Source organism: Cnephaeus nilssonii (assembly GCF_951640355.1).
Source record: "Cnephaeus nilssonii genome assembly, chromosome: 5".
Taxonomy (NCBI): Eukaryota; Metazoa; Chordata; class Mammalia; order Chiroptera; family Vespertilionidae; genus Cnephaeus; species Cnephaeus nilssonii.
This window is the reverse complement of record NC_137076.1, coordinates 79,455,864-79,481,570: the sequence shown is the minus strand read 5'-3', so window position 1 is coordinate 79,481,570 and position 25,707 is coordinate 79,455,864. Positions and strand designations below refer to the sequence as shown.

General features: G+C 42.4%; 1 protein-coding gene and 1 pseudogene across 2 annotated transcripts in view; one reads left to right on the top strand and one right to left on the bottom strand.

The window, feature by feature from the left end:
* CTNNA1 (catenin alpha 1) overlaps positions 1 to 25,707 on the bottom strand; it is a 202,705-nt gene that overhangs the window by 3,421 nt on the left and 173,577 nt on the right. The window contains exons 10-16 of the mRNA XM_079770838.1: positions 22,461 to 22,553; positions 13,552 to 13,708; positions 5,020 to 5,220; positions 4,112 to 4,263; positions 1,637 to 1,747; positions 296 to 477; positions 77 to 182 (exon numbers count right to left, since the gene is read on the bottom strand). Of these exons, the coding sequence (XP_079626964.1) occupies positions 77 to 182; positions 296 to 477; positions 1,637 to 1,747; positions 4,112 to 4,263; positions 5,020 to 5,220; positions 13,552 to 13,708; positions 22,461 to 22,553 (1,002 nt within the window). The remainder of the gene's footprint in view (positions 1 to 76; positions 183 to 295; positions 478 to 1,636; positions 1,748 to 4,111; positions 4,264 to 5,019; positions 5,221 to 13,551; positions 13,709 to 22,460; positions 22,554 to 25,707) is intronic.
* LOC307099391 (H/ACA ribonucleoprotein complex subunit 3-like) lies at positions 5,228 to 13,545 on the top strand (annotated as a pseudogene). The gene has a single exon. The product of its transcript is annotated as an H/ACA ribonucleoprotein complex subunit 3-like (transcript).

The window sequence follows — 25,707 nt, the reverse complement described above, 5'->3', positions numbered from 1 at the left end:
TGAAAATTGTTATTGCTGCCTCAGGAATGGACCAGGCTGGGCTGCCTGAGACCCACGTGGCAGGTCTGTTACTTACATGGTCTGCGATGGTGCGGCCAAGCTTATCCATCCTGGATCCTGCCTCTGCGATTTTCTTGGCAGCACTGATCACATCTGATGTGTTTTTGAGCGGTCCCTTACCTCTGGAAAAAGAAAGAGAACAAGGATCATTGTAGGTGAAGCCCTTCATAGTTGGCAGTGAGTAGAAAAGAGAAGAGGGCTGCCCTCTGCAGCTGGTGGGCCGGGCACTGCTCACCGGGTGAAGTCGGTCATCTCCATCATGATCATGCACATCTGCTTGGCCAGCACGATGATGTCGTTACCACTGTCGTCCCATTTGGACACTTCAGCATCCAGCTTGCTCTTTTCTTCCTGGAAGCTGGCCACCTGTTCTGCAATCTTTGCTTTTTGCTCTTGGGGAAGCTGAGCCATGATTGCCTAAAATCAGAAGCACAGAAAGCTCTTACATGAAAAGAATATGACATTCTCACAGTACATTAGCCAAAAGCATTTCCACCGAGCAATCTATGACATAGGTAGGATAATGCTTTAATAGGTTTCATCTTGCCTGAAGGGCCACTCTTAACCCACTTTTAAGAACAAATTTTAATGTGGAGGAAAACAAGAGTGTAAGGGGTACAGGCTGATGTGGAAGCTTCGGGATCACACTGGCACAGGAGCAGAGCCTGCTTAATTGAGTTCTGCACAAGTTTCAGCCTCTGTCTCCTATGAGAGCGCAGATGAGAGAAGGGCTAATGCTGGTGGCGCTTTCCTGAGCATTTCCTGTGGCCGCATTGCATCTTTAACTTTTCAAGGTGAACTGGAAGTGGTTTTAGGATGTAACTTTTAAAGAAGGCAGGCAGAGAAGCTGCTGGGGTGTGTACACTTTGTATCTCTCAGTCGCACTGAAACCTTACCAAAGTGCTCATGACAAAGTGAGGCCTAAAGCAGGGATGTACTCGCTGTTCAAAATGAGACGTGAAAAAGGACTCCTTAGAAATCTTTCTTGGCATCCTCCCCAAAACAAAAATGCTACTGATGGAAGATTTAATGACTCGAATGCAAAGGTTCTGACTGATTTTCTTGAATGTACCACTTTTATTTTATTTAACCCATAAATAAATATTTCAGTATAACTGATATGGGCAAAGACCGCAATCTTTTTAACCAACATTGTGTTGATTAGATCCTAGGGCTCTCCTGATGCAGGATCCGCATAAACCAAAGCCCCAGGGCACAACTGAGGAGGCCCATGTCCCTGCCCTGCTCCCAACTGAGGAGACACTTTGGAGAAACCTACAATTGACTAGCAGGTGCCACAACTTCTGTCATATGGCCAGAAAAAAAGAGGGAAAATTGGGTTCTCAATATTGAGAGTATTTTCCTGGAAAAGAAAAGCTAAGACCTGAGAGGGACAGGGGAAGGTCTGCAGAACAAACTGGCTTTTTTTTTTTTTGAGAGAGAGACACATTGATTGGTTGCCTCCCACACACACCCCGGCTGGGGATCGAGCCTGCAACCCTTTTATGCGCAGGCTGACACACTATCCACTAAGCCAAACTGGCTAGGGCCAAAACAAGTTTAACCGATTCCTTACCCGGGCACTCTGGCCAGCTATCAGCTGGTCATCTTCTGTCTGGACGCTTGTCCTGCTGCGGACATCGAAGTCTTCTGTCTCGAAGTCAGAGTCATCCAACTCCTCAGGAGTCTGCCACCAAAAGAGAGATATGAGCCAGATACAACGTAGGCCTCCCGCTGCCCCAAGCCACTCAGTCCACACCCTGTCTGATGTAGGAACACCCAGAATTTTCATGTGCAGTATTCTAAACAGATGTAACAGCTAAAAGCACTCACTATTCGTTTGAGACCTTGCCTCACAGGTGCACCTGTGGGCGGCTCATCCAACAAACAGTAGGCCAGGGCACCACACTTGCCAAAGGAACAAGGAGTTCCTTTCTGGGGGTTAGGGCTTCAATTCCCACCCCTGAGTCAAGACTCTCTTTGACATAAGATTTGTACTTCTTAATGTACTTCTCCAACAGCTGCATCTAAAGACATCAACTGTCCATGGGAGAAAAGGTACTGTATTAAAAATAGGTATTTTACACAACATTAGGCAGTTTAACTTTTCCACTTTCTGACAAAAAGAACATTAAATGTATTAAATAATACTGGCCTTCTCTTAGGGTACCAAAGGCTGCTTTGAGGGGTAAAAATAGACAGTGAAATGTTATATATTTTTTTCCTTTGATAAGAGGAAAAGACAGAATGTGGCAGGTAAGGTCTAAATACCAAAGGAACTGATTAATGGTCCTAGTTCTGCTTTAATTATGAAATAAAATTCTTATTTTGCACAATCTCCAGCCTCACATGATTAGCTGCTGACTTGAAACATAATGTCATTTGGAAGTCTCAGTAAGGGGGCAGGCCCTCATCTGCCCCAGGACCTGATCCAAGCCCAGCCCCAAGATTTGCTGTAAGGCTCAAGTGAGAGGACGTGTGAGAAAGCACCTGAAACCAAGAGACTGTACATGTGCAAGGGCCAGGCCTCTCCCTCGATGGGAAGAGGTGAGAATAGCAGAGGTCACATGAGACACCAGAGAGCACATCAATACAAGATCCCGGAGTCTCTCTGACTTGGGAGAGCAAAACACTATGTCACCATTGCCCATTTTAATCCTTTCAGAGCTGTAAGAGGAATCCAAGCCGGCTGCCTGCCCCTAAGCTGTGGTTTCCCACAACCCTACTTGCTTCCTCAGAAAGGACTCTGGAATTTGCAAGCACCTCCTGGAGGTAGGAAGTTTCAGCCACTCAAATCCCCAAAGGCATTAGCCTCCATCATTAAGGTTTCTTTTACTGTTTCTAGGTGTCTGTTGTCACAGAAAGGCTTCTGGAGAAATTGGGCTGCATTCATTGGCCCTGGTGTGTGTGACCCGGGGATCCCATCACACCACTGAGATATGGCCTCTGGGTGTAACCTTGCATTCAGCCAGGCATCTGCATAACATGGGTGGTTCTTTAGCAGCAGCATGACTGAAGAAAGCAAAAGGCTCCACAAGCGGCCCCACCCCAACATGTCCGGTGACCTGGGGCCTGCAGGAACAGCCCACCAGGCAATCTCCGAACAGTTCTTTTTCCTCCTCACCCCAGAGCGGTACAGTCTTGCCCAAGCGCGTCTACACTGCATAGAAAATGGATCCAGCCTAATGCAACTGCCTTAGAAATGGTCTCTCTCCAGCTGACAGTCCAGCTAGGCTCTGGAGCTGTCAGGCTGAGTGGGTAAAAAGTGAGACAGATCCCTGCCTACCTTGAGGTCTGACTAGCAAACCATGGAGCTGTGAATGAAGCTCCTCTGACCCAACTAGATCGACAGCAAAGCAGCCACCTATGCCGCGGACCGGGGCTGAGGATGGCCACGCACTTATGCTCAGAACAGCATGTGAAGGATGACTGCTCTGGGAAAGGCTGCGAGACCCAGGCCTAGCACCCTGGGGGTACACTGCAGAGGGGCCTGAACTTTCAGATGGTGAGAACTGCTGCTCTCAGAGATGACGGGCCACATGGGGGCCCTGAGCAGGAGGCACTTCCATTCAGCCATGAGCCAGGGAACATGACCAGGGCTGCCACAGTCACTCATCCTCACCCTGAACTGGGGTCTAGCATCCTGCCTGCCAACCCTTCAAAAGGGGGGGAGGGGCAAGGCGGCATGTGAAGAAGAACGTCAACCTGCAGTAAGGAATACTCCCTTCTCTGAAATTAACTAAAAAGCCATTATTTTCTATAGTTTCCCTCTAACACAAATGGAAACCTCCTATTTGTGGTGATGTTTTGCTCTAAAATCATCAGGAGCAACTCATACTAGCTCCTGTTCTCAGTCTGAGTTTGGGCTCTAATTTGCAACTAAAAGTCATTTTAGACAATGTAATTAAATATATCTCATTCTAACAGCTTTTAGATTCATGGTTTTAATATACTGCCAATGCATCTGCTGAGTTCCAGAATGATGCATTGTTCTCAAGGTTAGCAAATGATAAGAACAAGCTATTAAAACATCCAAAATGCAGTTACTCACCCTTATCATCAACACTGCTTTCCTGATGTCCCGGATGCCATCGTACACCAGGCGGGAGGCATCGATAAACTCATTCTCATCCATGGGCTGGGCGGGGTCCGAGCTGAGGGCTTCCACGGCCGCTTCTACTTGCTCAGTGAAACGCGGCATAACTGCAGAGAAAGAGGCCCAGCAGACATCATCATCTAGAGCCCTCCCTGAATCTACCTCAGAAAGAGGCGAGGTGTCTGATGAAGAGTCTCCACTTGGACCTATGTGAGACTTACGGCTGAAATAAATTAAATGCCATATTTTACAATATTTCAACCAAGACTCAAATCATCCTCTTTGTCTCTGACCAGATTTTACAATAAAGGATTTCGATGGTTGAGAACATTGAAGTAAGATTAATTTGAGGCCTTGCTTAAGAATGGGACCTTCCTTAAATTAGTATTTATTCACTAACAGAAGACTTAACTCGAAAATTCATCTTAAATAGTGCTTTCAGAATTATTTCCTCAGCCCAGGCTGGGCGACTTAGTTGGTAGGAGCGTCATCCCTCACAACAAAAGGTTGTGGGTTCGATTCCCAGTCAGGGCACATACCTAGTTTGCAGGTTTGATCCTTGGTCGGGACATGCTTGAGACGTAATGAATTGATGTTTCTCTCCCTTCCTCTCTCTCTAAAATCAATTAAAATAAATCTATCTATCTATCTATCTATCTCCTCGGGTGAGGATAAAAAAAAAAAAAAGAATTATTCCGATCATTAATCATGGGACCCATATGAAGGAAATGTGTGTGAAAGGCCTTAATTTGGCTGACCAACTTTTCACAAGTCTGATGTCCACCCAGAACACTTGAGTCCTGGTCTCCTACTTCCCACCTGGGCTGTGTGGGGAGCACCAGTAAGGCAGGGAGTTCCCATACCTGTGTTGGAGAGAAGCTTGGTAGCTTCCAGCACCTTCTCTGTGTAGACCCCTGGCTCATAGTTGTCCATTTCTGAGGTGACTACATGAATGACCCGGGCTGCCCGGCCTCGGATTGCACCAGCTGTGCGGTCCAGCCCGTCCACATCTTTCTCTTGGAGAGCAATGACACATTTGTTCACATCTTCCAATATGTGATTCTCTGAGGAACAAACAAAAGTGGAATGAGAGAGAAGGCCTTTCATAAGAAGGGGACAATTTTTTTTTGCCTTAAAATTTTTTTTCTCTTAGAGTTGTTATATAATAAATATTAGTTTCAGGTGTACAACATAGTGATTAGACATTTATGTAACTTGCAAAGTGATCACCCCAAATATGTCTAGTACCCACCTGACACCACACATAGTTATTACAACACTGACTGCATTCCCTGTGATGAGAAGGGGACAATAATTGTGGTTGGCACGTACCATTTCACTGGGAGCTCACTTGGTGCCAGCCGCAGCGCCAAAAGCTTTTACATGCATTACTGCACTGAAGAGAAAAGATTCACTGCTGGGTTAACTGTCCCCCTGAAACTCAACCTGTAATCACCTCCGAGAATAACAATCTTTATTCCAGGTTTTAAAAAAAGAGAAAAAGGCCCACCTGTAAGGCAGTTGTTCTGTAAGTCAAGCAGATGATTCAGATAACAGAAACCTCAAGAACTTCCCTTTCCCTTAAATAATCATGGACCTTATGTATATCCCAAAGTCTAAATTAGAAGAAAAGGTTTACTGTAAGACTGCCTCCCAGGGCCTCACCCTCCCTCCAGCAGATGCAGTGCGGTCAGCAGGGAAAGCCTTCCTGGGGGCGCTGAGGGAGCACCAAGGAAACAACATTTCCTAACCCCACAGGCTGCAGGTGGGCCTGCTGTGGTATTTGTGGAAATTCTTGAATTCTATTAAGCCGAGAAGTGGCTCCTACCAGTGACAGAGCTGGAATTGGAAGACACACCAAAACTATTTTCCCTCAAAACAAAAAAGCTTGACACTAGATCTTGGAAACCTCAGAGTAAGGCATTCGCTTCAACCTCATCGATAATAGCAAAAAGGAGACAACCCAAAGGTTCAAGAGCAGAGTGAGAAATAAGTTTGGGGCACGATGCAGCTACAGAAGTGGAAGAGGTCGATCTGTAGGTGCAGACCCAGAACGGGGAAGGGAATGCTCTCACCCAGGGACCAGCAGTCAGCCAGAATGACAGGGCTGCCCAGACTCCATGTTGGGGGGGGGGGGGAGGGGCAGGAACACAAAGGAAAGTCCCTAGGTTATTACCTGGCCATTTCCTTCCTGCTCGGAAAGAAGCTGTCTTCAAAACATGTAAGAACTCTTAGAAACAGTCAAAGACATGCCCACTCTATTAAGCCAAGAGAGTACCTGGCACAACAGGTGAAAGACTAACGGTCCCAGTTCTGGAAAGCAGAATAATTAGTAGAAATGCAATCTGTTTAAAAACCACATCTGGTTAGTCCTCTGCCGGCCCTGGCTACCTTATGCTTTGACATATCATTATCTAGGACTAGTTCCTGATTTAATCCACTTTCAAAGCCAATACCCTTCTTTCAGAGCCTCTGCTAATGTAGTCACATTATATATAACAATACGCTTCACCTCTTAAGTACCCAAAACAAGGAAGTGGTCATGATAGGCTATTTCCTTTCATCACAAGTACTCAGCAGTATAGCTGCGAATAGAGCCACCAGGCGCGCTGCCTCCGGGCTTCAGGATCTCCAGTCAGCCCCAAGAACCAACACCCTCCTTTTTGAAGTTCCCAAGAGACTGCAGACAGGGTCTCTATAAGGATCTCTTTGTTCTAAAACCATGAGTATAAAGGGATAAGATGAAAAAAAAAAATCACAACGAAATAATGATGTGAACAATTACAATTGAAAGGAAATTTGGTAAAAACATCTTTGCTACAAAACTAAACTAACTCTTATCATATGATCCAGCAATCACATTCCTTGGTATTTATCCAAAGACAATGAAAACTTATATCCACATAAAAACCTGCACATAGATGTTTATAGCAGCTTTATTCATAATTGCCAAAACTTGAAAGCAACCAAGATGTCCTTCCAGTGAGTGAACAGATAAATTGTGGTACATCTAGGCCATGGAATATTATTTAGCACTAAAAAGCAATAATGGGGTGGGGACGGGCTACAAGGGTGTGAATAGGGGGGAAAATATTACATTCAACGAAGATTTTTTTTTTTAAATTTTAAGTGCATGTAAAAACAATAATTATCAAGTCATGAAAAGACATGGAGGAATTGTAAATGAATATTACTAAGTGAAGAAAGACAGTCCGAAAAGGCTACATACTATATGATTCCTACTATATGACATTCTGGAAACAGCAAAACTATGGAGATAGGAAAAAAAAAAAAAATCAGGTTGGAGAGAGGAGGGATAAATAGAGCACAAGAGACCTTTTTTTTTTTTAGGGCAGGGAATACTCTGATACTATAGTGATGGTCCATTTGTTCAAAACCGTATAATGTAAACCACCAAGTGAATAATAATGTATGGACTTTGGGTTATTCAATTTTAACAGATGTGCCACTGTGGTGGGGATGTTGAAAATGGGGAAGGCTGTGCATGTGTGGAAGGAGGTATTAGATGGGAAATCTCTACCTTTTAACTTTGCTGTGAACCTAAAAATTGATTTAAATATCTTCAAATATTAATAAAATTTAAAAAATTTCCAAGAAAACCCAGAATATATTAGTAACTCCTATTACAAAAGGGAAAAATGAATAACCACAATACAGCTAAGACGACCATAATTTAATGTCTACTAAATAAAAAATTAGACTTGTTAGGGGTACTATTGAAAGAGAAAACATTAAACCTTTTACATAAACAAATTTTAGGGGAGATATTATAAGAATAAATGAATTTGGAGTCCATCAGAAGCATCATTTACATACAAATTCTCTACATATTAATTTTAACTAAACAAAATGGTACTGTGCCTGTCCACCACAACTGAATCGAACACATTTTACACTTGCATTTTATATCACTCAGAAAAGAAAAGGAATAAAAAGTAAAGATGATACTAACTAAATTATGAACCAATGTTTTCTCATATCACTGATTTTTAAGACTCATCCTTGTTTCAGGATAATACGTGGGGATGGGGGGAGCACGTCTTAGAATCAACGAAGCATGATTCTTTTTGTGCACTAAACAAAGTGGCCCAACTTCCACCAAGGATTTGCTAACCTTCATCTAGACAGCTATGTTTTAAAAAATCAATTTAGACCTTGAATTTATACTGCCTTTCATCCAGATGAATGCAAACCAGGAAAGGGTTTGCCATTCTTTAGCGACAGGAAGCTTTCTATTTCAGGAAGTTGACTAAAGTAATATTCTCTACCCTCACTGAACAGCTGTGTCTAGGAAAACCCCAGCCAGCTGAGGCCACCACACACCCAGGACACAGCATCGACCCTGCTCTCCACACTGGTGCCATTGGACAAGTGCAAACATGGGAGGGTTGGAGGTACCCACACTAACCATAAATTACTTAAGCTTTAATTGAAATACCCAGGGAACTTAGCCTGGGTGCATTATGAGTAGACACACCAATATGTACCCCATTAAAGGCTCTGATTGTTCATTACAGTCTTTTTTGTAGGTGCTTCTAACAAGGAAAAAAGTCATATACATACAACAGTATTTATTATGGACACTATTATTATGTCTGTTTTTCATCTGTAAACATTTTTAGGTCCATCTCTACAGATCTAACCCATCTATTTTAATGGCTGTGTAGTCCCTATTAAATAGATGGAAGGACCATAAATCACTTACTCAGCCTTCTCTTACACCTTTTGGTTGAAGTGAACAGCCTAGTACAGATATTTTGGCAAACATTTGTGTACAAGTCCCTGGGGAAAGTCTCTAGCAACAGGATTACTAAATCAAAGGCATACCGTTTAAAGTAGATGTTTGGTACCTAATTGCCATCTAGGAACCAAGCCAGTTGGCACTCTCCAAAAAAGGATGCATAAACTTATACATCAGTCCACAATGCACGGCAGGGCCTGTCCTGCATACCCTTTGCTCTGGATATCTTTATTGGTACAATTTTATGCACATAGTGGTAATATTGTTATACAAAGGACTTACTATATAACAGGAAATATTCGATTGTTTGACGTTTATCTAAATGGTAGCTATTTTTTTTTTTTTAAATCACCATTGCCCTAAATGGTTTGGCTCAGTGGATAGAGCGTCAGCCTACGGACTGAAGGGTCCCAGGTTTGATTCTAATTAAGGGCACATGCCCAGGTTGCAGGTTCAGTCCCCAGTAGGGAGGGTACAGGAGGCAGCTGATCAATGATTCTTCTCATTGATATTTTTCTCTCTCTCACCCTCTCCCTTCCTCTCTGAAATCAATATAAATATATATATTTTAAAATCACCATTAATTAATGAGGAAACTGAGGCACAGAAGTATTGAGTGACCTGCCTGAGGCCACACAGCTAGTGGGCACTGGAGTCAGAAATCAAATCTAACTTCATCACTACCTATGCCACTTCCTCAAAAGAGAAACTCTTCAGTTTTGCATTTTTTTCTATAAAACACAAAAACAAAAATTAGGTACAGTAATTTTTATTTAATGTCCTCCAAATCGGACCAAATTCTTTGGGCACACTGATACATAATGAAGAAAAAAGTACAAATTACCACTCTTGTGTATTGCCCCAAAGTATCTAATGCAATATGTTATATGCTTCTAAGAGCATATGGTAAAGCAATGTAATAAACCAATTAGAACCACCTGCATCTTTAAAAGTAAAAAAATTTAAAAAGCAACCAAAACTTCCATGTGTAAGCAGAGTAAATGAATGAGAAAGTAAATTGCATTTCCATGGAAAACATTTATCAAATACAATTCAAATGAAATTCAAACAGTCTTTATCACTTCATTAAATTTCAAACCACCATCCTTATGGGATCAGTCAATGCAAATACATTCGTGATTTGCTGAATGCTCCCTAGTATCCTAAACCATCTACAATATTTACAAGGCAACATTATGAATAGAACAGCTCAGGGGAAAGGAATCCCCATTTCCTCTTCCCTGAGAGTGGCATGCATGTACCTCTCTCTATTTTCAAGTGCCACTATCTCATATTTGATATGCAGTAACCCAAGTTCTCCTTGCCCTGCGGATTCAGAAAACACTGGCATCAGGGTCTTGCAGATGACATGCAAAATGGCCACTACTTTTTGAGCCACAAATTTAGGATATGCCTTGTGATAAGTATAAGGGAAGTTAGGAACCAATGGAACAGAATATCCAGGAACAACAGAACTAAAGCAGCATAGTAGGGTCCTCTCAGTCCTGATCCCTAAATAACTTCCGCTTGGATAGGCTACAGCAAACATCCTGGCCCTATGGATTCCAAGAGGGAATGTGATGGTGGAAAATCATTAGTGGAAATAATCTATAAAAACCCACTGCCAACGGGCCACGAGGCACCAAAATACAGTAGAGAACCACCACTCTAAGGAGTCAAGCGGCATTATCACTTTTCATTTGGCAACATTTCATGAAGCCCACCAACCTTAAGGCCCATCTCCCCAGACAACAATCACCCGTGGTGGGGCTTAACCTGGCAGCCCCTGCTCAGAAACTGATGGGACTACTGAAGCACCAGTGTGTGTGAGGGCAAGAGGAAATTGGCCAAGGGGGAAGATCGGCATGAGGCCAAGACATGGCTTCTCATCTAAAGACTGCCCCGGACTACTGCAGAATGACACCTGCTCTCCATTCCACGGTGCATATCCAGAGATGCTTAGCTGCACAAGGACCAAGAACTGGGACCAGAGGGGGCCTCCCCAATTAAAAGTGAGGTTCCTCTCAATGAGAGCCAGCCAAGACTACCCTACTGAGGCTATGTGTCATGAGAGGGGGAGACATCTCTAGTCCCCCTCCACCACAAAAACTGCTACAGCTGGGCGAGGCCCTTAGCAGACTGAGCTGCAGATGGAATTGGAACCTCCTGCTTCAGCGGGATCATGTTTCTCCAATATCACCTCAATGAAAAGGGAGACCAGGTCTATACCCTGAAGAAGTTTGATCCTATAGGGCAACAGACCTACTCGGCCCGTCCTGCTCGGTTCACCCCAGACGGCAAATATTCTCGACACTGAATCACCATCAAGAAATGTTTCAAGGTGCTGATGACCCAGCAACCGCGCCCTGTACTGTGAAGATCCCTTAAATTTCATGTCTCTCCTGCCACCCGTGACCCCTCTGAGACTTTGGTGTTCAAGCTTTTCAGTCCTGAGCCTTGAAACCTTCTTACCACCCTTAGTCTTTGGAATCTGGTGTCATTATTACCTTTGATCATGCTTGTGTGAAGCAATCATGGTAGCACCCCCCTTAAAGGGAACAAGTTTAAGTCTGCTTTTCATATTTTGACTGCCATATTAAAATGATTTGAAAGAAAAAAAAAAGTGCTCAAGCTGCCACGGGTGAGGTAGATACATGAAGGCATAAAGGACTTTGAATGCTAAAAATTAACTGGTTAATGGAGAACTCTGCACAGGCATTTGCTTGTCTGTTCCCTTCATCCTATGCCCCTAAAAAGCACATTAAAAAATCAGGAATTGTTCATTATTTAATTACTTGACATTGCTAAGCAAGTCTGTGACAAAACATTAGAGAAACATACCATATAAAATTCAGATGCTCTGAAAATACCACCACTTTTTGAGTAGAAGAATTGTTCTGTGTTTTTATATGCTAAATAGAAACTGTCTAAACTCCTTTCCATCAAGTCAACCCTTATACTTTCCACAGTTGCATAAAAATTGAACATATCAGACAAAATTGTATCTGTTAAAGAATTTTATTTCTCTTTACCATTCTTCTGTTTTATGTCACATACCCTAACCATACTGCCTGGATTTCACTAACCACTACTGCAGAATCCCTTATTCTCTGATTTGGAGATGAGGGATATTCGATTCTCTTTCATTTTATTTTGCTGTAAGAACTGAAAATCCCTTGAGACCAAGCCTGATACACCCACTCTAATCAGGAGAGGGGAAGTTTAGGAATGGCTTAGCTAGCTCCAGAGGGGTGCTTTGCACTGAGAATTCTGAATTTGTTGTTTACTTAAAAGTGTGCTGTGAAGGTAGAATGTTTTTTTCTAAACCTATGAAAAAGACTAATTCAGTACTTTATTGGGAAAAACAACGGAAGGCCAAGATTTCCAAAAAAGGCCATTTGCTGCATTTTTGGCACCTGCAAAGATGTGCTTCCAAATGAGTTTTTGTTTTAAAGTACCAGCATCTGTAATTTGGTGTTCCTGCAGCAGCAGTTTACACCCTTTTTTGCAGTTTATGGATTGCCTGCTCCTTACTCTATCAAGTAGAGCCACCAATCCCAAGGAAAGCAGGCAGAGACTGGGGGACATTGGTATGCGGAGCACACTGTCACCTTATGTAGGTCACTGCTGGAGGACTGTGCTGTGCATGTACTTGGGCCCCGCTTCTGTTTCAAGCCCCACTGCCACTCGCACTCCCACGTTCCAGCCTGTGGTTTCCTCGGGCGAAAGGTAGTTTCAGCCCTACAACTACCCAGCACTGACTGCCCAACCACTGGCCTCAGGATGTCTGGCACCTCCAGGCAGCAAGCAGTGCAGCCAAGGGCAGCAGAGGATCCATTAAATGGAGAGTGCATTTATATTTAACTCTACGGAGATGGACTGAAATTTATCTCTGTGCAATAAACAGTGAATTGCAATTGACAGACATTTTCTATATGAATGCAATTTACTATGTCATTACCAATTTATGTTTATATAATGAAATCAACTGTTTTTGTGAGGTGAATTACCCAGATTTATTTTTTTGCAAGTTCATAATTAAATGGCATTTAAATATTTCCTCTCTGTTTTCTGTCTGTGTATCATACAGACAGTCTTTTGAAAAGTAGTCAGTCCAACTATGATCATTTGTGAGTGAGAGAGAAGATTTCCAAGCAGGGGAAAAATTATTTTCAAAAAGAAACTAAAGGTGATGTGTTGGTATTCCCTTCTCCTAAGTTTCACTGCCTCATAACAAACCATAGCCTCTACTAGGATAAAGGACATTTTTTCTAAACACAACAGCAGGAAGAGTGGTGGATGGTATGGTGCTGTACAGGTCAGTTGCAAAATCCTACTCTTAACAAACAGGGAAAACCCTCTGCCAGCCAGTTTTCTAATTGAAGCTTCTAAGATCAAGACCAGCCCACCACATGGGAAACAACTCCAATGCCACCTCCCATGGCTCAGGAGTCTGTGGTAGCTTTTCTTGTTTTTTTTGTGTGTTTTAATTAAAATGAAAACCAGCACAGTATTATTGCTAGAATAATTTACCTGCCCAGACTTGGGGGCGTTAAGATTGCCCATTATTGTAACTTAGGCAAAAGTAATTATGCACAACCTCACAAGCCTCTCTGGGGAACCAGCTGATTACCTGAGACAGCCAAGAAGTCATCAATGGAAGTAATGTCATCGACGGCATCTGTGAGAACACGAACTTGTTTTTCCCACTGTTCTTTAAAAAGATCCATGTTCTCTTGGGCCAGCTTACTCTGTGGTTTTGCTGCTAAAGCCAATGCAGCATTAATAACCTGCAAAGATAGTCAAATTCACCGTTTAATTTTCAGAATCAATAAAATAAAACAGGTGGGATAACATGCTCAGTAGAGTGGCGATGGCTTTGTTTCACATGCATTTTACAGGACACATGATACCACATGTTTCACTATAACACAAAGCTGGAATAGAGAAATGTGTTAAATAGGTTTTTAAATCTGAATGTAGAAGCAACACATTTGCAATATAGAACTATAGTAATACACTGAAAATGTGGATAATTACAAACAAATAAAAATATCTAATCTTTCCACTCTGTGACAGCAACTCTATAATTTTTTATATTATATTCCAGGCTTTATTCTCCTCATATACATATGTATGTATGCATGTCAAAAAAATACACAATTAGAATTATGTGCTACATAATTATTTCTTTTAAATACTTCTCCAGCTGAAACTGGTTTGGCTCAGTGGATAGAGCGTCGGTCTGCGGACTGAAGGGTCCCAGGTTCCATTCTGGCCAAGGGCATGTACATTGGTTGCGGGCACATCCCTGGTAGGGGATGTGCAGGAGGCAGCTGGTCTATGTTTCTCTCTCATCGATGTTTCTAGCTCTCTATCCCTCTCCCTTCCTCTCTGTAAAAAATCAATAAAATATATTAAAATAAATAAATAAATACTTCTCCATATCATGTATATATACACGTATAAAATAGAGAAATTTGCTAATTAACTGGGACGCTGTAACGGGTCGACCGGACAGGAGGAGGTTGCGTGCGCAGCATCAGGGATGGGGGAGGGGGGGCGGGCAGGGGCCTCCGTGCACCTGCGCTGGGGGAGGGCCTGATCAGCAGTGGCCGCGGCTACTTCAAGGGCCGGAGAGGAAGGCAGGGCCGGACCGGCGACTGGAGGGTGGGCAGCACCGCGCAATTTCAAATCGCGCACTATATATAGTTAAATATAAGTCTAAAAAATTAACTGTTTATTCCATCTTATGGATGCACATCACTATTTTCCTATTGTAGGATATCTATGTTTGTTCCAGCTACCCACCATTCTTAATAATCTTATGATACACATTTGGCATTCCAGGTTCTTGATACATTATCAAAGCACAACTGTGAATAATAAATTGTATTCTAATCCAAGCATTTTTTTTAACAGGCATATTTGACATATCTGAACATAAAGTATAAAATTTGTGAAGTTTAAAAAGTTATGTCTTTAAAAAATGGCTTTGAGATAGAATTCACATACCAAACAATTCACCCATTTAAACTGTACAATTCAATGATTTTTAGTATATTCACAGTTGTACAACCATCATCACAATCATAATTTTCATAACTCCAAAAAGAAACCCTATATCTGTTAGTAGTCATTTTCTATCAACATTCCTTAACCCTATCTTCTGGCAACCACTAAGTTAACTTTTTGTCTCTGTGGATTTGTCAATTCTGGATATTTAATATAAATGAAATCATATATTAATATGTGTATTTTTATAATTAGCTTCTTTCACTTAATGTTTCTAAGGCCCATCCACATGCTATAAAATGTATCAGTATTTCATTCCTTTTCTTTGATAAACTAGAGGCCCGGTGCATGAATTCGTGCATGGGTGGGGGATCCCTCAGCCTGGCCGGCAATCGGGGCTGATAGGGGTCGGGGGGGAGGGACCACTGGAAGTTGGCCTGCCGTAGGAGACTGGTTGTGGGAGTGCACTGACCATCAGGGGGCAGCTCCTGCATTGAGCTTCTGCCCCCTGGTGGTCAGTGCGTGTCATAGCAACCCATCGACAGTCACTTAGGCTTTTATATGTATAGACTAGAGGCCTGGTGCACGAAATTCGTGCACGGGGTGGGAGTGGGGGGGGGGGTGTCCCTCAGCCCAGCCTGAACCCTCTCCAATCCAGGACTGCTGGCTCCCAACTGCTCGCCTGCCTGCCTTCCTGATTGTCCCTAACCGCTCTGCCTGCCAGCCTGATCACCCCCTAACCACTCCCCTGCCAGCCTGATTGATGCCTAACTGCTCCCCCTGCCAGCCTGTTTGCCCCTAACTGCCCTCCCCTGCAGGCCTGGTCACCCCTAACTGCTGTCCATTGCAGGCCTGGTCCCCCCCAACTGTTCTCCCCTGCAGGCCTGGGTCCCTCCCAACTGCCCTTCCCTACAGGCCCGGTCGCCCCCATCTTCCCTCCTCTGCCGGCTTGGTCACCCCTAACTGCCCTCCCCTGCAGGCTTGATTGCCCCCAACTGCCCTCCCTTGCAGTCCTGGTCCCTCTCCCAACTGCCCTCTCCTGCAGGCGTGATCGCCCCCAACTGCCTTCCCTTGCAGGCCTGGTCCCACCCAACTGCCCTCCCCTGCTGGCCATCTTGTGTCCACATGGGGGCAGGATCTTTGACCACATGGGGGCAGCCATCTTATGTGTTGGAGTGATGGTCAATCTGCATATTACTCTTTTATTAGATAGAATAGAGGGCTGGTTCACAGGTGGGGGCCGGCTGGTTTGCCCTGAAAGGTGTCCTGGATCAGGGTGGGTGTTCCCTTGGGGCATGGGGCGGCCTAGGCGAGGGGCCTGTGGTGGTTTGCAGGCCAGCCATGTCCCCCAGCAACCCAAGCGGAGGCCCTGGTATCTGGGGTTTATTTATCTTCTATAATTGAAACTTTGTATCCTGGAGCGGAGCCAAGCCTTCTGCTTGCTCCGTGGCGGCAGCAATTTCTGTTAGGACTTATGTATCTTCTATAATTGAAACTTTGTTGGAGGCCTGGGCCAGCCAGGGTGTGCAGAAAGCTTGGCTTTGGCAGCAACCCTAGCCTCCTGCTCTTTCCAGCTCCGTGGCTGCTGCCATTTCTATTTGGATTTATGTATCTTCTATCATTGAAACTTTGTAGCCTTGAGTGGAAGCCTAGGCCGGCAAGGGCAGGTGGAAAGCTTGGCTTCCTCCATTGCTGGGGAAACCCAAGCCTCCTTCCTGCTTTCTGTGGTGGTAGCCATCTTGGTTGGGTTTATTTGCATATTTGCTCCTGATTGGCTTGTGGGTGTTGCTTGTGGGTGTTGCAGAGTGATGGTTAATTTGCATATTACTCTTTTATTAGATAGGATAATATGCCATTATATGGCTGTATTGTATTTCATTTATCCATTCACCAGTAGATAAGACATTAGAACTGTTTCCACATTTTAGCCATTATTAATAATGTTGCTATAAACACATGTTTTTGTGTTTTCATTATTCTTGGGATATAACTAGAAGTGGAATTGCTGGATTATATGGTTAACTTTATGTTTAACATTCTGGGAACTGCCTTACTGTTTTCCAAAGCAGCTGTAGCATTTTACATTTCCACCAGCATGTATGAGGGTTCCACTTTCCCCACTTGATTTTCCTTTTTTCTAAAATTATTGTCATCCTAGTGGGTGTGAACTGGTATCTCACTGTGGTTTTGATTCTCATTTCCCTGATGGCTAGATGGGTATAGTTCTTTTTATGCACTTACTGACCATTAGTATAAATTCTTTAGAGAAATATCTACTCAGATTCTTGGTATTCACTGAATGAGTAATGAAAGTAGTATGAAAATGAGCTGAGAGAATAATAAATTAAGATTTCTAAGCTCTGGTGGGAAGAGGGTACTGGGGGTTGGTGAAGAGATTAAGCAAAGAAGAAAAAAGAGAGAAAGAACTCATGGACACAGACAACAGTGTGGTGAATGCAGTGGAGAGGGGGGTGGGTGGGAATGGAAGAAGGTATACGGGGGATAAATGGTGCTCAAAAAAAACCACCAAAATTTAAAAAATACTAAAAAGTTTTCTGAATACAAGGTGCTTATGGGTTATTAAAAATAAATGTGTTTCTAATAATGCAACTTGGAAGGGAAGCAAAGATAAGAGGAAACTGATGGTAATGGAGTGGAGATCTGGATGAAGCAGAAAAATAGTTATCATAGAGGCATTTGAGCACACAAACTTGATGGTATGAGTTGGGGATGGTTTTTTTTCTAGGTAAAATAGGAACCACATACCTACAGGTCATGTGTGTAACTCCCAAATGATTGGAGGGATATGCCAAAGAGTTAGCCCCCAAAAACTGTAGTTGTAACAAACTGAAGTATTAGACCTGCTAGACTGGTGCGACTGTTCCTCTTTCCCACTAAACAACAGGAAGTGAAAACTATCAAGACAATCAGTAAAAGATTCCTAGGCATAGGGGGACTATGCCATCCAGTTAGCAATTACTAATAGCCCACTACTTTCTAGTGTATGAGTTTGGATAATAAATTATTTGGAAGAAAAGACATCCTATCTTTCTTGTGTTATGCTGTGGTCTCCCATATTTTCATCATTTCAAGGCTTGTTTTTTATCTCTCTTTCTTCTTGCCATTCATTTCCACTAGGTGCTTCACCATTGTGGACTACTCACTTCATTAATTAACTCATTAATTCATTCATGTTTCAATGAATCAGAGTGAAACTAGACCTTGTAAGAATATTTGTCTGAAGAAAATGTTTCCAATGAGAGCCAAGTAAACATAGACTGGGACTTAATTATATGTTTTAAATACTAAGATAATTTTCCCTTACAAAGAGAAAATTGCTTTCTTTTGTTCTGTAATATATCTTATTGCATACAGTATATGGGAGGAACAGCACCTTGCCTAAGGTTAACTTTCTCATTTGACTACAAAACTTTCTCATTTTTACAAAGGACACCAGATAAATGGAACTGCCTTATGATTCAGTGATCCCACTTCTGGGAATTATGTGAAGGAACCTGAAATACTAATTCAAAAGAATATATGCACCCCTAATGTTCATTGCAGTGTTATTTACAATAAATATCCAAGATCTGGAAACAGCCCAAGTGTCCATCAGTAGATGAGTGGATAAAAAAGCTGTAGTACATTTATACAATGGCATACTACATGGCTATGAAAAAAGGAAACATTACCCTTTGCAACAGTATGAATGGACCTGGAGATTATTATGCTAAGTGAAATAAGCCAGTGGGGGTAGGTGCAGGTGGGCAAAGGGGGTGGGGGAGGAATGGGGTAGAAAGAGACTTTACTTTGGATGGTGAGCACATTGTGCAGTGTGTAGATGATGTGTTACTGAACTGTACACTTGAAACCTGTATGGTTTTATTAACCAACGTCACCCTAAAAAAGAGAGATCATTTCTAAAATGCCCTCCTCAAATTTTAAAGACTCAGTTGTCAAAAACCTGTTGTTGGCAGGGTTTTGTTTTGTTTTTTTTCCTTCCCTTCCCTAACCAGCACCAAATGAACTAAAAAACTGAAATATTTGAAGTAGCTACGGTGAACTAAAAGTTAGGCACATCTATAAGCAAGACAATGTCGAGGACATATGGGGATATAGTGTCGGGTCTTTCCTAAAAGTTTTTCTTTGAGAGAGTGTATAAAGCTGGGGGCTCTGTGCTCAGATAGAGGCAGGACCCCTCTGTGATGAACAGAGTGAGAGAGAATGCAGCCACAAAGTAGAAGGCAAGGGAGGGAGGGAGGGAGGGCGAGGGAGGGAGAGGGAGGGAGGGAGGGAGGGAGAGAGGGGGGAGAGAGAGAGAGAGAGACAGAGAGAGAGAGACAGAGAGAGAGAGAGAGAGAGAGAGACCTGACCTACTTCATTTCTTGCTGATGAGAACAGCAAATCACCAAAAATGTGGGTGCTTTCTCCCCCCAAACAACAAAATAAAGCCATTTTCAGGTTACTTCCTCCTCATCTAAAGTTTAATCTCCAATATTTGAAGTGATAGTCACTTGACTACTAAATAGTTATTCTTTTAGAACAGAATTTCCCATTTCCAAAAGTTAATTTTGGTCCAGGGGGACCTGGAAAATGGGGACAAAAACTCCTCTCTCTCCTCCAGAAAGGAACAATGAGAACTAGGAGCCAACTCCAAGCTGTCGGTGGGGCCACTAAAGAGCAGCCCCTAGGGAAGCTGCACCCAGCAGAGGGGCCAGGGCTGCCTGAATGCAGGACTCTGGGCGTGAAGCACAAAAAACAGCCTGGAAAATCCTAACAGGCATTCCATCCTTGGACACATGTTGACAGCAGTGTCACAATAAGGAAACATACACTTTAATAACTGTTTGTCTATATGCTATAGCATAATAAATACCGCCTTAAACTCCTGGTGAATTAACTAACTAATCTAGTTCAGATCATTGGCTTTGCCTGGAGTCTGTATATCAAGCCACAGACTGCAGAAGAGAATACCATAGGGCTAGAAACCCCTCACCTACCCACTCCCATGAGCCTGAGCTCAGAGTCTGCATCAGGATGAAGAGAAAGGAGAGGGCTCCACTCAAATCCCTCTTCCTCAAAGTAACAGCTACCTTGAAGGGGAGGGTCTTTGGAGCATGAAACACATGGACCAAGGGAGGCCACATGCAGCTCCCAAAAGTGTTTGGTTTACTCTCCTCAAAGAATTTCAAAATTTTAAAATTTGTTACCAGTCATTTAAAATTGAAACTTGACAGAAACATCTGAATTGCTGACTTCTCTTTAAAAATAATGAAAGCCCTGGCTGGTTTGGCTCAGTGGATAGAGCATCAGCCTGCAGACTGAAGGGTCCCAGGTTCAATTCTGGTCAAGGGCATGTACCTTGGTTGTGGGCACATCCCCAGTGGGGGTGTGCAGGAGGCAGCTGATTGATGTTTCTCTCTCATCAATGTTTCTAACTCTCTATCCCTCTCCCTTCCTCTCTGAAATCAATAAAGATATATTTAAAAATAAAATAAAATAAAAATAAAAATAATGAAAGGACCTAGCAACACACAATTTATGCACATCGCCATTTTCATTAGGCTCTATCTACTAGACTCCTCATGTGATTTTTTCCCTGGGCTTTAAGATCATTTATATAAATATTCTTGGTAGGTGTGATCAGCGTATGTTACCATCTGTTTCAGCCGATATGTGAAAGCATTATCACTTTTCAAACATTTAAAAACCAAATGGAGAACTAAAGACATTAAAAACAAATACTGAGAGGTGGGGGAGATAAGAGATCAATCAAAGGACTTGTATGCATGCATATAAGCATAACCAATGGATGCAAAACTCTGGGGGGTGAGGGCATATATGGGAGTGGGGTGGGGGGGGGGCAATGGTAAGATATGTACACATATAATACCTTAATAAAAAAATTGAAAAAAATAAAATAAAAATGAGTTCCAAGCTAAAAAACAAAAACAAAAACAATAACAAAACACAAATACTGATAGGGCAAAATGGCAAACTTAAGGAGAGAATGCCAAATCTTTAGAAACATGCTCTAAATTTATTTCATACAACTTGGTCACACATTAACTTCTGGAGATTATTCAATCCATTGTGCTTATTATTATCTGTACAGCTAGCAATCACTAGTAGATGTCATCACTGGATTAAAGCTAAGGAATTGCCCATCATATAATGTGGATTCACAAACTGAGCCCATCACACTAATATTTAGATGAAGCAACTCTCATTGGGAAACTAGCCACATGATTGAAAATGAGAGCAAATGCCCTACTAACCTGCATACCAGTTAGGATCTCAAATTAATAACCAGGTTTACTTATTTCAATCACCTACCTTGAGTGTCAGGAATTATTTATATGAACGAGTATTGGACACAGTATATTTTAAAGTTGGTTGCAGACATAACACAGAAACTTCCTTCCTGTGACTTCTATTCCATTATTCCAGTTCCCTTGCTTATTCCCATTTATTCGTGGCCACTGCCATCTGGCAGGCCATTTAGAGAGAGGTAAATGTAAATCCTAAGTATGTCCATGAGCATTCTCTACCTGGAAAATTGGAGAGGCAATCTCTTCCATTGAAACAGCATTTACACTGCTTATTTTGCCTGGGAGTGGCAAGGAGTACCAGGCCACACAAATAGGATCCGTTCCCCTCATGGGATACACCATTCTTCTATGTGCTTCAGAGTATTTCTCACTTAACCTAATCCCATCACCAGTCTTTCAATATGCCATTATAAATGGAGAAAAGTTCTCAAGCTTTTACTTTGGTAGCTGGCTTAATTACATCATTAATATCTGTATCATAAGGCTACTTTAGGACACTACAGAGTAAGGGTTCCAGCTCTTGAATCTTTCCCTCTCCTTCCCCAACACAGAAACACCCAAATACTGGGCATTAGGATGGAGGGCAGGTGGGTAGCTATTATAATTTTAGGCTTGTGGGGTGACCATCATGATTACAGGACTGCCAGATGTTGCAGGTAGCCCTTCGTTCAAGAAGGGTGTAGACTCAATAGTGTGGTCACTGCACACCCCCTATTTGCAAGCAGTGGAGGATCCATTTTTATTTATTTATTTATTTTTCAGATGTTTTCATTGCTTTTTTTAGAGAGAGAGGAGGGGAGAGAGAGAGGGAGAAACATCGATATGAGAGCGGAACATCGATTGGCTGCCTCCTACACACCTCCTACAGGGGATCAAACCTGCAACCCAGGCATGTGCCCTGACCAGGAATTGAGCCGGAGACCTCTCGGTGCACAGGACCATGCCCAACTGAGTCACACTGGCCAGGGTACTATGCATTTTTAATGAAGGGCAAGAGGATAGAACATGTGATGCCCTGAGGAAATGTCAATTGAAGTTAAACAAATTTCTCCAAGATTTGCAGACTCTGAATCAGAGTTTTGTCTCTAAGACTTCTATCTAAACTCCTAAAAACAAAACCAACAAAATAAACCTCATCTCCACTCTAACCCAAATCCAATTTGTTGTACCTTACGCATTGCTGGTCATACTTTACCTGAGGACAGAGGGCTTCTAGCTGGCTCGCAGACATTCGAACAAGCTTTACACCTTCTTCATTGTTTGAAATAGAGCAGGCCAAGTTGGCGACCTAGAAGAAGGAACACATAAAAAGATCTCTGAAGATTTTTCTCTTGGACTGCAAAGAAAAACAAACATACACTTACCCTCACCCCTGACCTTTACAGCTTATAAGGACACGTTTGGTTTTTTTCTAGCTCTGTGCTGAGGAAATTATAGATTCATAACGAAGGTCACATTGTAAGCTGGTGGCCGAACCTTGAAACATCCCACGGCCTGTAACTCACAGGCTTTACATAGGCTCTAACCTGCCTAAACAGTAACTTCAGACAGAGAGAGGTTCTCCTAGTGAGGGCAATAACGTAAGAAAAGCTACGGCATCAAGGGCATCAGAAAAGAATTGTTGATATACTCAAATAAAAATGTACTTTGCAGCTGTTCTTGAAATAAGGAAATAGAAATACTAAGTTATTATTCTCATTTGACATGTGAATGGATGCTTTTCATTTGAACACAAGGTTATTTTTCAAATAAAAAAAATAGCATTAAGAAAACATCAAGGCCATCCTCATCAGAAAAGGAAGAAGAAACAGGGATGATGTCCTATTGTTAAGAACAAAACTGTCCTCCACCTGGGTTCTCAAAAGCACTGACAGCTGGACTCTTTCCTGAACAATGCTATTTCACTTGAACTAAAATCTTTACCTTCCCATCCAACTCTCAATGACAGTGCTCATGCCAGTCTTTCCAAGTTGTGTCATACTTCCTCTGCCGTAGCTCTGGCTATGCTGCGAATGTTGCTCTGTAGTGACTGCTAGGGCTGTGATCACCTATCCATCTTCCTAAATGAACAGGCTTGCCAATTCCATTAGTAACACGGAGACCAACTGAATACATGGTGCTGAGACACATCCTTCCCCTAGTTGCAAACTGAATTATGAATGGCAGTTGAATATCAGAGGTACTTTCCAGGAACTTAAATGCCAGAGTAAACAAGGGCAGTGACAATAACCTTTGATTTTTTTCACTCCTCTACACAACTTAAGCACACAAAGGCACAAGAAAAATTATATACTATTATGGCTGTTGTTTGCTATGTTTCAGTTGGGGATTAGTTTTCTGTAAGACTGCTAACTACCAGAATCCTGCAATGCTAATCACAAGGAGAAACAAAAGAATGAACATGCATTTAAAATAAAAGGTAAGGAAATAGAAAATTAAATCAGGTCTTTAATGTTTAGTGGCCTTCAAAATCACATAAAGAAGTAACAGATATACTCCCTGAAGACTACAATTCTACTTTCTGGTGTCAACTGGACCTGAGCCAAAAGACACTTCGCTCTTCATGATGACAATTTATAGAGCTGATTGTAGATTCCTATTTGTTTTGAAATTACTACGAAATACTACCTAAGCTAAATTTTGTAAACTTTTAAAAAACATTACCCCTCAATTATACATTTTATGATGCTATAATGAAGGAGAAAGCTTAAATTAGATGAGTTCATGAATCTACAACTTCTACTGTCATAAGAAAGAATTTTGAAAACAAATGTAAAATGTGAGGGTGATACTAAACTAGCAGTTTGGAACTAACAGAGCCCCCTGTGAGGTGAGCGTACTAATGCCCAGCACGCCGTCCCACGCCCACCATTGAAGAGGCCAGCCAAATGTTAGCTGCAGGAAGGCCTGTCACTGTGTTTCTGCCTTCCATGCTCTAGTCCAGTGATGGCGAACCTATGACATGCGTAGCCATTTCTGATGACACGTGGCCACTGAGGTGTCCGCATGCCGAGGATGAAACATTTGCTGCTACCGAGGATGAAACATTTGCGAAATAATGTTTTTTCCTCAAAGTGACACACTACCCGAGTTATGCTCAGTTTTTTGGCGAAGTTTGGCACACCAAGCTCAAAAGGTTGCCCATCACTGCACTAGTCTCTACTCATACACTCTACTTTCAATTTATGTCCTCCCTATTGTATGAATCTGACAAAACTAGAAAAACATATTTAAATTAAGAAGCAAAAAGATTATAAAAAGTGTTTTCTACTATAGATCAGACACAGGAGTGTGTGTGGCTGAGGGTGAAATGGCTGACTTCTATAAAGCATCTTTCCTGATATAAATGCTAACAAAACAAAGGTTATGGAAGACTTGCTCTTTATTTTAAAACATTGTTTAAAAACATTTCTAATGTACTGCTGAAGCAGTAATGTTCAGCAAGAGCACACTGCCTGTTTCAGGAAGCCACCCTGCCTAACCTGGGAGGAGGCAGCAGGCGCCTGTCACTGACAGTCTTCTCCAGATGGATGCTCAATTCACTCCCCAGGGACAGGCTACTCACTTCTAACAATGACAAATGTGCAAATGCAGTATCTCAACCATGGCTCTCTGAGAGGCTAACCTCATATACTAGTGCCAGGCTACAGTGAAAGCTGGGGGTGAGGGGAGGGGCTTCCTAAAAGCCTCCGTCTGGGGCTCTAGGAATCTGGGATGGCAGCTAATACTGAGACAGTGTGAATCAAAAATACTCAGAGCAGCTAACTCCCAGGGAACCTGACAGAGCAAGGGACTTAGTAATGAGCAGTATCTCTACATTTGTTCTGGGAATAAATTATTATATCTTTGCTATCACAGTAACTTGAGGTATTAACAATTTAAATGTCTTTGATTCCTGCTAATCCAAGAGGTAGACCGAGACTGACACAATGACTACTAGCTTTGAAATCATGAAGGCATCTTCCCCGTCCCCCCAATTGATTTTAGAGAGAGAGGAAGGGAGAGTGAAAGGGGAGGGAGAGAGCAACATTGATTTGTTGTTCCACTTATTTATGCATCCATTGGTTGTTTCTTGTATGAGCCCTGTCCGGGGATTGAACCCCAACCTTGACATAAACGGGATGACGCTCTAATCAACTGAGCTACCCGGCCAGGGCATGAAGGCCTCTTTTGCACTGTTTCTGCCTAACCCATGTAAGTCTGGATCTTGTTAAAGAGCAGGACATTTTAGAAAACTTGCAACTCCCTGATAAAAAAACAGCCCTGGGTTTTTGCTGGTTTCAGGAGTAGCCCAGTAACAATCTGTGCTGTGAAGGAGAGTGTCACAGCAAGGCTGTGTCAGATCAACAAATATAACAATTTTTACAGGACAGAAAAACAACTTTTCAGACATTTAAAAAAGCTCTACCTTTACTTCACACTTGATTTTCTTTACTTAAATA